Source organism: Neolamprologus multifasciatus, chromosome 17 (genome assembly GCF_963576455.1).
Source record: "Neolamprologus multifasciatus chromosome 17, fNeoMul1.2, whole genome shotgun sequence".
Taxonomy (NCBI): domain Eukaryota; kingdom Metazoa; phylum Chordata; class Actinopteri; order Cichliformes; family Cichlidae; genus Neolamprologus; species Neolamprologus multifasciatus.
This window is the reverse complement of record NC_140455.1, coordinates 1,103,894-1,119,880: the sequence shown is the minus strand read 5'-3', so window position 1 is coordinate 1,119,880 and position 15,987 is coordinate 1,103,894. Positions and strand designations below refer to the sequence as shown.

General features: G+C 40.5%; 1 protein-coding gene and 1 long non-coding RNA gene across 2 annotated transcripts in view; both read right to left on the bottom strand.

The window, feature by feature from the left end:
* The window catches only part of camk1da (calcium/calmodulin-dependent protein kinase 1Da), an 83,314-nt gene that overhangs the window by 37,676 nt on the left and 29,651 nt on the right, over positions 1-15,987 (bottom strand). The window contains exons 2-3 of the mRNA XM_085138755.1: positions 7,393-7,524; positions 1-75 (exon numbers count right to left, since the gene is read on the bottom strand). Of these exons, the coding sequence (XP_084994881.1) occupies positions 1-75; positions 7,393-7,524 (207 nt within the window). The remainder of the gene's footprint in view (positions 76-7,392; positions 7,525-15,987) is intronic.
* On the bottom strand, positions 748-6,767 carry LOC146498651 (uncharacterized). The gene is made up of 2 exons (XR_014870374.1): positions 5,531-6,767; positions 748-5,301 (listed from the first exon to the last, which is right to left on the bottom strand). It is a non-coding gene; the product is annotated as an uncharacterized LOC146498651 (long non-coding RNA).

The following is a 15,987-nucleotide window of genomic DNA, read 5'->3' as shown; positions in this document are numbered from 1 at the left end:
AGCTGCATAATCAAGTAGAGGTGGTCGGGGCTCTCGTAGATGTCTTCCAGTGCCACAATGTTCTCATGCTTGATCCTGCAAAACAAAGACAAAGCAATCAGTAAAGATTTGTTTTTTTTTAATCTGTTTTTTTAAAGTTTCTCCCACAGTCACAGTCCAGATTAATGCTCCAACTGTCTTTTGTACACCTTAATATTCTGAGTTGTACATTGTTAACACTTTATGTCTCAACTAACAAAAAAGTGTCACCTCACGATCCATTTCTTAGCTGCTCTGAAGCTACTGATTGAATTAAACAATGAGTTTTAATGAGCCTCCCACATGCCCAGCTATACTATCGCAAAGTAATAAAGTCATAGACAGGCAGTTAAATGACAGTAAAGTTCCTGATTTCTCAGTACTGATTATAGAAATTTCAGTTTTTAGTCATGTTAAATAGTTGTTGAAACTTATTTTTCATATGATTCAGATGATTTTGACATCCTTGCAAAATACTATAATAAATAATATATATTGCGTATATATGTTGAATATGAACATACACATGCTGGTAACCATTAGTTACATCTTACTAGTACAGGGTTAGACCCACTTTTACCTTTTGTACTGCCATAATTCTATATATTACAATCCCAACAAAGACCTGTAGTCATTCAACACGAAGTGTTTTCTTGTCTTCTTCTGAAATGTAGTTGGCTGTAAGTATTAAAAACTGGAATTACTTAATTTCTTTGCTTGCCCCGTCTCCCTCCCCTCATCCACAGCCGGCTACAGCAGATGGCTGCTCTTCCTTTAGCCTGGTTCTGTCTGAGGTTTTTTTCCTGTTAAAAGGGAGTTTTTCCTTCCCACTGTTGCCAAGTGCCTTCTCACAGGAGGTTGTCAAATTGTTGGGGTTTTGTTTGTATTACTTTAAGGTCTTTACCTTACAAAATAAAGTGCCTTGAGGTGCCTTGAGTTGCGATTTGCCACTAACTAAATAAGGTACAGAAAAAAATACAGCTGAAGGCAAAGGGGGTTTGGTTGGACCTTACTGAAGAGATTTACTGAAAAGGTATTAAACCAACAAGAATCACACTGAATTATAGGGCGTTAAACAATTTATATCTAACTTTATACAGTGTGCATGTTTGTCACAATCCTAACTAATCCCAGCAAGGCAGCTACCATGTTTTCTCTGTCTCATCCATACTCGCAGCAACCAGTGAAGACTGTGGTGTACACGATTCCAGAAAAATAAATAGCAATTGTACCTTGAATTTAGATCCTTTTGTAATTGCAAAAATCAAGAAAAAGTTATTTTACTCTGATGTCAGCACAAACTTTTCACAAAAATCGAACCAACAATCTATTTCAACCAAAACCTCTTCACACTTTCCCATCACAATTTCTGCTCATTTTTTTTTGCTTCTCTGCTGATTTCTCCATGGTTACAGCAGCATGATGGGGTGTTTCCCTTCTTCCGTGTGTGTGCGTGTTTGTGTGTTTGTCAGTGTGTAGCTGTCTGTTTGTTATCCTAATATGCCGTGCCTAGTGGAAACACGACTAATTTTGTGTGCGTGGTTGCAGGTTAATCATCTTTTGCACAGTAAACAGAGGTAATCCCCCCTGGCCTAACTCAGGCATATACACACGGAGGCACACACAGCAGGTGTGCAGGTAAACATCTAACACCTATTAAAGAGCGTATGATCGCAGCGGCAGCAGGTATGAATCACAGAGTTGAGACGTGACTCATACTCATACAAGTACTGGTTGAAAAGGGGTAATGTGTGCGTGAGCGTGTGTGTGTGTGAGCGTGTGTGTGTGTGTGTGTGTGTGTGCCCTGTCAAGGATAATGAATGGCTGACAGGAAAAGCCTGAGTGTAATGGCAGAGCAGATCCGGAGTGCATTCAGAAAAACCCTCTTTTTGCATTAAATGCCTGGTGTGGCAGTTAGTTGTTCTCATTCATGGATTTCTCCTGCATGTATCTCCTGTTACTGCTGCACATAGACTGGGTGAATAACGGGATTGTGTCATTCAGACACAGGCCTCTTCGACATTAACACTTCCTCACGCCTTCATGCCGACATCCCCGCAACGGTGATGTGAGAGCCACGTTTGCCACACGTGCAAAAGACTCAACGTTTGATCGTTAATTAATAAATTTTTCTCTGGCAATGTCACGAACAGCAAGGTTTGCATGCTTGTGTGTTTGTGTTTGCTGCAGTGTGAGTTTCAAAGCATTGTGCCCTATCCCTAGCACATAGACACTAAGAAATGGATCTCTCTTCTGCAAAAAGCACGACGTGCATCAGAGGCAAATATAGGAATCTTACATAAGATTATAAAACAGAGTTAGTAAGATAGTGAGACAGGTGACCAGATTGCTCATTCAGATGTTAAAAGACACCTTGAGATGTGAGATCTGTACATATTTTAAAATATATCACTATATTTTTAAAAACGAGATTAAAACAAAATTAAGTAGATAATTGCAGATCAGCACGGGCTTGGAGAAGGCATTTGACTACATCCCTCGCGGGATCTTGTTGAGCAGGAGTATGGGGTACGTGGCTCATTGCTATGGGCTATGTGGTCCAGTGAGAGCTTGGTTCATATTGAAGACTTTAAGTTGGATCCCCTCCCCTGTGGGTGGTGGACTCTGCTGGGGGGCTTGTTATTGATTCTGTTCATGTTCACAACTTTCAATGGGCAGAATTTCTAGATATAGCCAAGTGTGGTCTCAGGATCTCATCTTTGCTGTTTGTAGATGATGTGATTCTGTTCGCTTCATCAGACATACAGCTCGTACTGTGGCTGCTCGCCAAAGTGTGTGAAGCAGAGAGAATGAGAATTGGCACCTTAAAGTCCGAGACCATAGTTCTCAGCTGGAAAAGGGTGGAGTGCCAACTCTATGGCAGCAATAAGCTGCTGTCACAAGTGGAAGACTTTAGGTATCTCAGTGTCTTTTTCATGAATTAGGGGAGACTGAAATGTGAGACACAAATATGACAGATGGATTGGTGTGTCGTCTGTGATGCATATGCAAAGCTGTTCATTTGCCGGTTGATCTACGCTAAGAAGTCTGAGCTGTCTGATGGCAGGTAAAATGGTGCATGTGGTTTTCTCTGGAAAAAATCTGGGACTCAAAGAAGCTGCTGTGAATGACATATTTTGCCTAAGCTCACCCAGAGCACAGAAGTGTTTTAGCATGCGTTTATGTGCTTGCAAGAAAAGTTGTGCTACTGAAGATAAGTATTTGACGAAACAAGATGATGCTTTTGTTAGCGCTTGGGGTCAGATTTACAGTTCTTTCCACCGTCTGCTGCCACCAAAATCTCTGAAACTTGCCATAACCTGATCCAGCAGATTTCCCTCCAAAGCCAAATTGTTGTCTCTGCCCTGCTGCTTGAGACAGAATCTGCTCACTGATGCTCTCTAACATGCACTGAAATTACACTCATTTGTCTAAATGGATGTCTGCTCTCTCCCTCGTGGATCCAATTTGCATTTTCTCTAATGTTAACAGTGAAACCAAATTACCAAAGTTATTGCATTTAATGGCATAATAATTGCTGCAGCACTTTGATTTTTCTGTGTAACTGTGAGATCACTTGTTTGTCTGTAGGGTGAAACAGACGAAGACTTCTCTTTTTTGATTATTTGAAATGATAACTTTGGTGTCTCTGTGATGTAGTGCTTAAAAACATTCACCTTTATTGTGTAAGATCTGTGATTTGAGACCAGGCGGTGAAACAAAGCCAGCCGAAGGCGGTCACAAACCAGCATGCTCTTAGTGTTGGTGTCAAGCCCAGACGAGGAGGGTTGCTTTAGGAAGGGGATCCGTTATAAAATCTGTATTAAATCAGCATGTGGATCCATCTTCTGTAGCAACCCCTTAGGGAAATAAGTGAGCAGCTGAAAGAACCATGTCATTTGAAATGATTATTTTGACAGTTTGCAATGGGAAGCACAAATTTCTTTTTGTGCTTTTCTTCATTTTCTGACATATACTGTTGTAGTGAATGCTCAGTAAGTTTTAAACACTGAGGTCAGTGCATGTATAGCTAATTCCCATAAATAGTAAATGGATTGGTTTTTATATAGTGCTTTTTACTCTAATAATAAATGGTCTGGTTGTTTTATAGCACTTTTATACTCCAACAGTAAATGGACTGGTTCTTATAAAGCACTTCTATACTCTAACAAGCTGCAATAAGTCTGAATAAGTCTTCAATGAACAGAGCTTGAAGGGCCACGGCTGCCAACTGGTTGTATTCTGGGTATATTCCTACAGAACTATTATTAATACTAGTCTTTTGTCTGGTCAAGTACCTAAGGAGTTTAAGCATGCAGTCATACATTTACTTAAGAAACCAGGCTTAGACAGTTCAGTCATATCAAATTTTAGACCTATCTCTAAGCTTCCCTTTCCTAGTAAGATTCTGGAAAGGATTGTTTATACTCAGTTGATGGACTATTTGAATGACTCTCAATTGTCGGAAATCTTTCAGTCCGGCTATAAGCCATTTCACGGTACGGAGAAAGCCCTCGTAAAAGTTATGAATGACATTCTGATAGCGACAGACCGTGGTAAATATGCAATGCTGGTCCTGTTGGACATGACCGCTGCATTCGAAACAGTGGATCACGATTTGCTGATCTCCCGCTTACAGCACTGTGTGGGAATTTCTGGTTCGGCACTTTTGTGGTTAAAGTCCTATCTTTCAAATAGGACCTTTTGTGTTAAGTTGGGGTCGGCTTCATCCTCTGTGGCCCCTCTGCTTTGGGGTGTGCCACAGGGATCTATTCCTGGGCCATTATTGGTCTAAGGAGCTTGGAAAGAAAAGCGTCTGGACTTCTTTGAGTTGCTTGAAGACGTTTCACCTCTCATCCGAGCAACTTCTTCAGTACTAAGGGTCAAATGGTGGAGAGTCACTGAGAGATCCCAGATTTAAACCCAGTGGGAGTTTCCCCCCAAAGAGGGACAAAGGACCCCCTGATGATCCTCTACCTAATCACCTGAGCCAAGGTGTGAAAGCGGGTGTGGGTCCCAATCAGCCAGGGTTTCGGGTGAGCTCATTGTGAAACCTGGCCCCACCCTATCATGTGATTTCCTGAGGTCAGATGACCCAGGATGTGAGTGGGCGTTAAGGCGTCTGGGAAGGGATCTCAAAACTGGATTATAGATGGCAGACAGTTGGTGTCGTAAACCACCGCCTCTGTTCAAAGATGGACGCTCACAGTGGACGTAAATGGCTTCTTTCACTCCTCTTTCAAACCATCTGTCCTCTCTGTCCAAAATGTGAACGTTGGCATCCTCGAAAGAGTGACCTTTATCCTTTAAACTCTCCTGAGTTTCTCTGATACACCGGCTACACAGGGGATGACTGAGAACCTTCACAGGCATCTTGGGCCATTATTGTTTTCACTGTACCTTTTGCCTCTTGGCGCGATTTTCCGAAAACATAAAGCGTCATTCCATCTATATGCAGATGACTGCCAGCTTTATTTACCTTTTAGTCATTCTGATAGTCTCCCAAGTCAACCTCTGCTTGACTGCCTTAGTGATGTTAAAGCATGGATGGCAAAAAACTTTTTTAATTTTAATGATCGGAAGACAGAAGCGATCTTATTTGGCCCAAATCGTTTTTCTCACGCTCCAGATGTTGATCTTGCAGCTTTGACTTCCCAACTAAAGAGTTCGATCACAAATCTCAGAGTAAAAATTGATTCTGCACTTACCTTTGATGACCACGTAAACGGGGTGGTAAAATGAGCATTCTATCACCTCAGACGTTTAACGAAGGTTAAGCCCTTTCTTTCCAAGAGTGACTTGGAAAGTGTTATTTATGCCTTTATTACTTCACGTTTAGATTATTGCAATTCTCTTTTAATAGGGGTTGGGCAAGGCACTTTGTCACGCTTGCAACTAGTGCAAAATGCTGCGGCACGATTTTTAACTGGCAGAAGGAAATTTGACCACATCACTCCGATTTTGGCCTCTTTACACTGGCTTCCAATTGAATTTAGGATCCGTTTTAAAGTCCTTTGATTGGTTTTTAAATCTCTAAATTGTCTGGCACCTGTTTATTTGTCTGACTTGTTGAAGCCCAACGTCCCCATTCGTTCCCTTCAGTCAGCTGAGCAGTTGTTGCTTTCAGTCCCAAAGTCACGACTGAAACTTCGAGGAGACTGAGCGTTCTGCTGCAGCGCCGATGCTTTGGAATAACCTTCCTCTCCATATTAGACAGGCTTCATCAGTGCCAGTTTTTAAGTCCTTATTAAAAACCTATTTTTATTCCCTGGCTTTTAACTCTGTGGGTAACTGACATTTTTATTAATTTTACTGCTATGTCTGGTTTCTTCTATCTATTATTATATTTATATTTGTATTATACAGCACTTTGGTCTACCAGGTGTGTTTTTAAAATGCTATATAAATAAATGATGATGATGATAGAACAGGAAGGCTGCTGAGCGCAAGGTAATAGTAAAATGAAAATTTCTGTCCATGCAGACACATACACATAAGTTTTTCAACGATTTATTTTAATTAATTGCTGTAATATCAGAAACAGACTGGATGCAATTGGCAACTTGACCCCACTCAATTGCAGACTGACTTTGCCTTATGTCAACATTTATGGCGTCTTTTAGTGACGGGTTGGTAGAAATAACTTTATTTAATATATGTTACCGCAATACTAAGTATAATGCTAAATTCACAATAATATCATTTTGTGAGTGAAGTATTGTGATAATATTGTATCAGCGCCTTGAGGCGACTTTTGTTGTGATTTGGCGCTATATAAATAAAATTGAATTGAATTGAATTGATTGAAAACGTCATTATCACGTCATTTTGTGTGTATTTGCATAACTGGCATGTGGAAAAAAATCTAAAAATACTGAAACCTTATTTTGGGGCAAAGTCAACAAAGATTTCAAGTGATTTTAAACCGATTTGATGACTTCAAAATAACTGCTCAAGTATCTGGGCAGAGACAATGTTCCTGCTGATTGCAGAGACTTGCTACTTAAATGACTTTGCTGTTCATTCAGACCTTTAAGCAAAATTCTAAATTCTGTTACTTAAGCACAAAAGTGTTTGTTCGGCTCTTTGTGTAACAGAGTCAAGTTGAATCTAACATGTACTTTAAACACCAACAAGAAACGCCGTATAACAAACAGTGTTCTTAACTCTTGACGTTAATGTTTTGCAGCTGCTACACTGACAGAATTTTCAGTCCTGAATATTGTTTTTATTAGGGTAGGCAGGCTGTGGATCGTGACCTGGGGGGGGGAGAGGGGGGGGCTTGATGGGGTATGATGCATCAGAGATGCACAGTTGCCCCGGTAACCAGGAATTAGTAGACTTATGTTTGTGTTCTCGTGTCACAGCACTCACTTCCTCAGCACGGCAATCTCATTCTCGATGCTGCTCTCCTTCCCCTTCAGAGCCTTCTTAGGGATGCATTTCACTGCAAACATACGGCTGGTCAGCTTCTCCTGGGCCAAGACCACCTCTGAAAACGCCCCTCTGTGAACACATGCAAACTCATGTGAGTCACGAGCAGACTTGTACATTTAAATATATATAAAAGACTGAAAAAAAAGGTCAATTATTTCAGTGTCAGACAAAATGTATCTGAATATTTCTTGTGTATCTCTTTCAAAGACAAGCATGAAAAAACATAGATTACGTATTTGAGGACAAAGTTTTAATGTTTATCAAAAATATACTCCAGTTAGCACTTCCACTTGAAATCAATTTTGGAATCTTCTGTCTGCTTTATTTTATATAATAATGAGCAAACTGTGTGTCCATCCAATAAAAACAGTACTTTACAAAAAAGCAAAAAAGATTTAAAAATAAGTGAATTCAGCTAGTTTTCCTTTAAGATTCCTTGTGCAGCAGGTAAAGTCTGAAATTAACAGGCAGAAAATTACAATGAGATTGGATCTGCCAAGTGTAACGTGAGAGCACTGGCATTTTATTTTTTTCATTAGCTCAGAGCGACTGAAAAATAATTTCAAAGTTTTGTTTCTCATTTCATACACACAGACGATCCTCAGTAATAGTCATGAAACTGGAATTAGCCAATTGGAGGATTCAATCCAGATCCATCTTCCAGTCCTTGAACGAGTGTGTGTGTGTGTGTGTTTGTGTGTAAGTGTGCATTTGTGCATGTGTGCGTGTGTCACGAAGACGAGCAGGGTGATGAATGAAGATGAGCTTATTGCGAGTTAATCTGCCTGAACCGGGTGTTGACTCCTGAGTCGATCTGCCCTCAGCTTCACCGGCGCATTAGAGTAAACAAGGGGAGAGAAGAGATAAGGATGCATGTCTTTATCTCATCTCTAACCTCCTCCTCTTACTGTCCAACATTCTGACTACCTGCAGCTGACACAAATCCGAACTTTATGAAATCTTCTAAAAGCGCAACTGTATTGAATTTAAGAGGATAAGCTCTCTTAAGGCACTTTATGATCCGTGTTATTTATCTGAACTTTTAATTCCACATCAGCATGTGCAAGATCCCTAGTCACAACTTCTTTTACCCTTCCGAAATCGAGCCTTAGCAAAACTTTGCATCCAAGGCCCTAAATTTATATAACATTGGCTTGTTGGCGACGTTCCATCTAATGCTTTCATGCTGCCCAAACAAATCGTGTGCCAAGTAAGATGAAGCCTCGGAAACCCTGCAAGGCCCCTCAAAGCCCCTCCTTGATGAAAAAAAAAGGACCCTGTGTAGCCTTTCGCGCCCTTGACAAAGTATCAAAAGAAGCTGTTATTGAGTTATTTTGCTGCAGTTTACAACATGACTTCATTACTTATTCCTAACTACTAATTAGCCCTGACACTGAGGAAGGAGCACTGACAAAGTAATGAAAGAGTAGATCGCAATGTGTATTTTTCTCAAACTTGGACAGATGAGCAATCACAGTTTTACAGTTTGTTTTTTTACAAGAAACCCTATCGAGTAATATATCACATATCATTTGCCCTACCCAGGGAGTTGCAATCTGACTGATCTCGTTCTGTTTGTAAATATGATCAGAGATGGGCAGTAACGTGTTACAAGTAATGCTTTACTGTAATGCTTTACTGTAATCTGATTACTTTTTTCAAGTAATGAGTAAAGTAAGAGATTACTACTGCAAAAAAAGTAATTAGATTACTGTTACTTTCCCGTAAGCGCGCTGTGTTACTAAACCGTGATTTTGTTTGTGAGAGTGTCTCATGACAAATGCACGAGTGTGCGACGTCCGTGGCGGCAACAGATGTGTGTTGATCAACAATGGCTAATATGGAGTGCGGGACAGAGTACGGCCATGCAGCGATAAAAGCTTGGAAGTGCTGACATCACTTTGAGTTTGATTCCTTAAAAAGTGACAAAAACATTAGCGTCCACTGTACACTGAAACTTCTTTCTACAGCGAAAAATTAAACTCCAAATGTGAGCAAGTGTCACGGCTGCAGCGGCAGATGTGTGGAATTCAATAAAGGACCCACGATGCGGACACTGCTGAAACATAAGGGGACAGCGAGCTGTATGGAGAAACCACAGACGGACCAGTAACAAGCAGGAGAAAACACAGGGCTTATATACACACAGGCGCAATCAGGGAATGAGAAACAGGAGGGAGACACAGCTGGTCTTAATTATACCTAACGAGACAAAGGGAAGCAAAACTTGGGCCTTTCTCAATATGCGTACTTGTGCGTACTTGCGTTCTCGTGTACTCGTGATACGTCATCAGTCGGAGACCAAGTACTGTTCCAATTCGAAGTACGCATCAAGCCGAGAACGCGAAAAAGTCCCGGATGTGTTCTCGCTCCGCCCGTTTTATCGAGCATGCATCGGTGGTGACTTGTGTGGACTTGGTACAGCTAAATATCCCAGAATGCATTTCGTCCAAAACTCAAACGCGGCAATGGCGGACGAGCGGGTCTAAAAACTTTTAAATATTACTCTTTCTGGGTCACAAAATAAACTTTTAAGTTCTTTTCAAGCGAGAATGTAGCTGTGTAAACTTCGAATATCTGCTCAGTTTATCAAGATATCATATATTTCCAAACGAGGTCCGACGTTTTCGGAGACGTCTGTGACCCGCCAGCTCCATAGCAGACAGCGAGGTCGAGGATTATTACAGCCGGCGAGAACAGCCGACTCCCGGCAGATCGTTTTCAACCCCCCCGCAGTCTTTTCGCTACTCAGGTTAAACAAACCCCAAACCCCAGTAGTTGTCTATTGTATTGAGTGTCCACTAAAATAAAAATAAAAGCGTTCTAACATCTCACCTGCTTGTTTTTATTAAGGTATGTACACATATGTACATGTACACTATTTTTATTAATAGAGATTTCACTACTGAAGTTAAACATGATATATAAGTCACTTAGATCACTTCTAAATGTTAATGTTTGGCTTATTTCGGCTTTTTATTAGTTCCTGAGTAAACCGGCTTGGCTGTGATTAAAGTTAAGCTTCATAACATATTACTCACAGTTAAATTAAGGACGGCAGTAAAAACTCCGGACCTGTGACATCATCAAGTACGCTGGTGTTCCAATTGTACAAATCGCGAGTCCGTGCTCGCGTTCTCGGCGAGTCCGTACTCCCGTGCGTTCTCGGCGAGTACGTACCCGCCGAGAACGCGAGTACGTACTCGCGTACTTGAGAATTGAGAAAGGGCCCTAGAGTCACAGCATGTAGGACTGGGACTATCAAAATAAAACAGGAAACAAGAGACAATTCACAAAGACGTGGACTTGATACTCAGAGACAGACAGAAAGAATATGACACATGGAACACAAGGAAGATGGTGACTTAAACTAGAAACCAGAGCAACAAATAACATCAAGGGAAGAAAACCATGAATAACCAATAATCAGGAAAAGGAACTCAAACACAAAACACTGGGAAACACCCAGGACCATGACAGCAAGCACCTAGCAAGCTGCCACAGGAATGTAAAATTCACAGAGAAATCCCCCCATTGACATGACACAAGGCAAACCTCCACCCGCCCCCCTCCTGCTATTAAACAAGTGAATCGAATCAGGTGAATTAAACAGATGCCACTGAATCTTTGATTATATTTATTTTTTGTTGTGTTTTTAATTATGCAAAATTCCAGAATGCTTAGCTGTGTCTCTAATCAATTCTCTGTAACTTTGCTCTGCTTCACTTTGTTTTTGACGGCACAATATTTTAAGGTCATCTGCTATAGAAACCCAGACCAGGAAAACCGCCTTCATGTTTTTCTGTGTTTTATCCTCAGTTAGACTGACACAGAGGAATCTGCTGTGATGCTTACACCTTTGATAAAGTCTCACAAGTGTCAGGGTTCTTCTTATAGATATAAAAATATAGATATGTACTGATAAGTGATCAGAATTATAATATTTCTGACTGTCTGAGGCAAAATTTCCTCGATTCAAATCGAATCGAATCGTGGATCGAATCAATTCGGGACCTTGTGAATCGGAATTGAATCGATTCTAGAAATCAGTGACGATACCCAGCCCTAATAACCACCAAGGTCCTCGAGGTACGTAATGATTTATAAGTCAAAAATTGAAAACTCATGTCTTAGAAACTCTGATTCTTCCACGTATAGTGTGTATTGTCAATGTATAGAAAGTACCATATAAAGACTTAAAATATCATGTCACATTTGACCTCTGACCTTTCCATTGTTTATATTGACAACATATACACATATATGTGGATTCTAAACTAAATATGTAAACGGCTGCATTAATGAACAAAATATTTACACAAATTTGCTGATGTTAAAGGGCTTTTAAGTTTACATGGATCAAAACTCAGCGCTTTCAAGAGGCTTTTCACAATAAAAGCATTTTTTTCTTCATCTTTACAATGGCTAAAAAATTACTTCCATCTTGGGTTTGTTTTCATACCATCAAACACCACATTAAACCATTATTACAGCATTCCCGTTTTTAATCCATATGTATTTTGCTGAGTATTTCTGGGTTTTAAGCATCACTGAGAGTGCAAGAAGATGTTGTGAACGGGCTTCCTTCTGCATCAATATGTTTGTGGCAACATACAGAAATCCCTTGGGCTCCCCGAAGCGCACTCAACAAGCTGCCCATCAGCCACAAACTTGAGTGCAGAGAAAAACGGTTTGTCACCATCTTTCCTGCAGTCGCTGGGGCTTGGTGTTTTTTCTCGTGCCTCTCAGTGGGAATCATGTTTCTTCTCACTTGTACTTCCTCCTCCTCTCTCTCCCTTATCTCATCCTTTCTGTCTGTCATCTCATGCTTCGAACATATTTTACTGCAACAACTGATCATGCCTCTAGTTGCCCCAGTGATAAAAAATGATGATCTGTCTGTCTACCGATTCTCAGTTGACTATGTGAACAAAAGAGAGACCTGCTTGCACTGATAATGGCGATTGTGGGTTTCGGTGACGTCAAAGCCAGACAAAAACAAGCAGGCCGTGATGTTTGTATTGTTGCTTCATTCAGTCAGAAGTGCTTAGAGCCTTTCATCCACAACCCTTAATGAGAGCTATACATGAATGAACATCCAGTGTAGCATAAAACCACAAAGAGACACGTATATATACACTGTTAAGGCCACTCTCACACACTGCCAGGCTTGTTTGAGTAAGAGCCTTAACCTGCACTTAACATTCCTTTGTTATAATCCCATAATAATGGCTAATATCAAAAACATCATCACAGATAAACAAGAGCGCATTAGCCACATCAAAACTATAGGTTGTAAAATGATTTTCATTGTACAATCGTGAATTAAAGAACAGCTAAACAAGCCAGGTGCTCCCATTCTATGATAATTGTTGCCTTTAATTTTCTCTCACACTGATAATCTTTCTAATGCTACCAACCATTAAAGCTTGTGTATTCAACATTTTTATAGTAACAATGAATCAGAGGATTGTGTCATTAAGGGGACACTTATATGTCATGGAAACAGAGATCTACCACCCAAAACTGCTCTTTTCTCATTGTTTTAGTTTTGTAGTCTACAGTTCTATAACTTTATTTATGTATTTATTACATTAAACACTGAAATGATCATGAAATAAAATTATTATAGAAAATAAACCTTATCACAACCCGGCCATATTTCTTGAGAATGCAAACCATTTGATGCAGTTGCTACAGTGGCAAGAGTAAGGATCCCGTTTTATATAATAGTAAATCATCCAGCATGGTTGTTTAGCTAGCTAACAACTCCTACTCTGTGATCCAAATCTGGTCATGTCTTGCTTGAAGAAACAAGACTCCTAATTTTAAGGTTTTAAAATGGTAGTTCATGAACAATGGGTAACACTGTGGCCTTCTTTCATATACAGACTATGTCATTTTATTATCACTCTGTGGCAAATTTGTTCTCTAAATCAAACTTTTCTAGCTAAGCCAGAAAAGCCGAATCTTTATTCCTCTCACTTTCTAGATCAACCAAACTGATAACCCATCAATACTTTCATGGCAACCGATAACCTACTACACTAACGTGAACAGTTGAATGATCACATTTTGTTTTTACAGGCAGAAACACATGTGCATGCTGTATTTGTTCTTGATGATTATTTTGCAAAATCAAAATTAAGCTGAACTGCAGGAGAAAGGTCAGAAGAGAGAGCTGAAAATGTGACTGGAGGCAGAATGGACCTCATCACTGTAGTTCCATGCAGTTCCACACACACCACTACCAACAACAGCAGGAAATCAGCATGGTCCACTTCACATTTCGTCAACCCTAAATTCATTCAAACACACACTAAGGGACCTGTGGGGTTCGTTGACTGGAGGAAGGGGAACCTGTCTAACATCTGGCAGCTGAGCTCACACGATGGGCTGTGTTTGTACATCTGTTTATCCCAGGGGTTGACTAGCAGGTAGTCCCCAGTTTGCTGTTACCTGCGGCAACAATGATTGCATTTCCTCCTGCAGGAACTTGTGTAATTGTGTCAGTCGAGCTCCCCTGCTTCCTTCAGTGCACTGAGCGGGAAATGTATTGGCAGCAATGGTGTGTGCATGGGTATGTTTCTCCACTAGATCACATATCCAACAGGGAAACAGTCTGTCTCACGTGCACACATGTGCACCTTAACCCACACACACAGAGTGTATGATAGATGTGTGTATGTGTGTGTGTGTGTGGGGGGGGGGGGGGGGGGCGGCTGCTAGGACAAGCTGACAAGGTGAAAGAGTGTCTCATTTAAACTGACAGGAGCCATCAGTGTTTGTCAATGTCAGGCTGAAAATACACTGATCTAAAGTTGTTCAGTCGTCACATTCATCCATGTTTTGCTAAAAGTAAAACTGCTATAAACAGATCTCAGATTTCCACTGGTGTCTTTCTTTTTGATGTTGGGGACACTATTTCCAGGTCCCGCAGCGGGGTTGGAAAATTCCGATGGTTTCAAATGTCTGAAACAGCACTGGCAAACATTAGGTCTGGGTTTCAGTCTCTTTAAGGCTGCTCTCTCAGCTATTATGAAAACAATAATGCACAGAGAAAGAAAACTATTATTACAAGGGAAACCTGATCAGATTCCAATGAACCAGCAACACCAGGTTGGGGTTTGAGTGAAACAGAGAATGTGCTGACAATGGTGATGCTCATCATTGTAGCTGCTTTGCAAGTATAATGTTCAGCATGTTCAGAAGAATGGTTGGCTCATTATAGCTTGTGAACCAATTGGATGTCCTAGATTGTGTTTCCAATGTTTTGTTGAGGAAATCCTTCCACGTCCACTGCAAAAGTTTGCTGTACTGGTGTGTTTATGGGTGTAATGCTTTGTCAGTCTGGGAAGGTGAGCTGACCCAGCTCCACTGAGAATGTATGACATTTACACAGATAGGGAGGGGACAGTGAAACAAATGGATGACATGATCAAAGCAAAAGGCTAAGTTAACCAAATTCTTTTCAGTGACCTGTAGAGTCACTACAGGTCACAGAGGGACTGGCGGTTGTTTTTGCTAACTTCAGTCATTTAACATTTCCCATGCTCTAACTAACTGTCTGCTCTTTACTCAGAGGGTATAAAAATGGGTGTAGCTACCGAGTTGCAAAAGCAAATCCAATATGCAAATTCCTTGGACCTGCATTCTTTCTAATCACCAGTAGGGGGTGACTTTTGTGGCTCCAAAAAGATATAAAATGGCCCCCAGCTGCCCCCACACTGATGAGTTTATGGTCTCAAGTTTAAAGACTTACTGAATACAGCATGGTGTCCCTTTTGTAAATTGGTTAAAGTCAGGTGTGCAAATATTAGTCAGTGTTTGTGGGCTTTAAGTCGGATCTCATCCTTACTAGTCTGGTCAAGCATCAAAAAGTCAAAGCTTCAAAAACCGGACTTTGCAACCCAATGGGTTATTGTCCCCCCAGGCAAAAAAAACTACAACACCAAATCCAAAAAAGTTGGGATGCTTTTTTATTTACATTTCACAAACCATTTTAACTTCTTGGAATTGTGGTTTTAAACTCCGCATTTGATAAAATAAATACAGCTAATGATGGGATAAACACAGCTCAGCTTTTTTTGTGGTTTATTTGGCATGATTCTCAACAAGGTAAGGTACTGCAGACTTGCAACAACTCTGTCAATCTAAGATGTCACTAATGATAATTAATGACAATGAATTCATTTGTGAAAACTGTCAACACATCCCTCGGAGATTAGGGGAAAACACAAACTTCTTCTCATGACAATATCTCCTCTGCCTGCACTCATCTCAAGTCCTCATCACTCCAAAGCTTCTCTTCCCTCATTATATTATTATATCAATGCTGTATCTCTGGAATACAACCTCAGTTTTACAGATTTTATTCTTCTTCTATCTGAAGTCGAAATGCTCCTGAATATGAGCAGTCCTGTTTGTCAAAATGAAAACTACACGCTCAATAAACATTTATCCAAGAAATTACAAGTGGAGCTGAATGAGAGGAAGTGTTACAACAAAAAGCAGCTGGGAAAGAAACTGTAA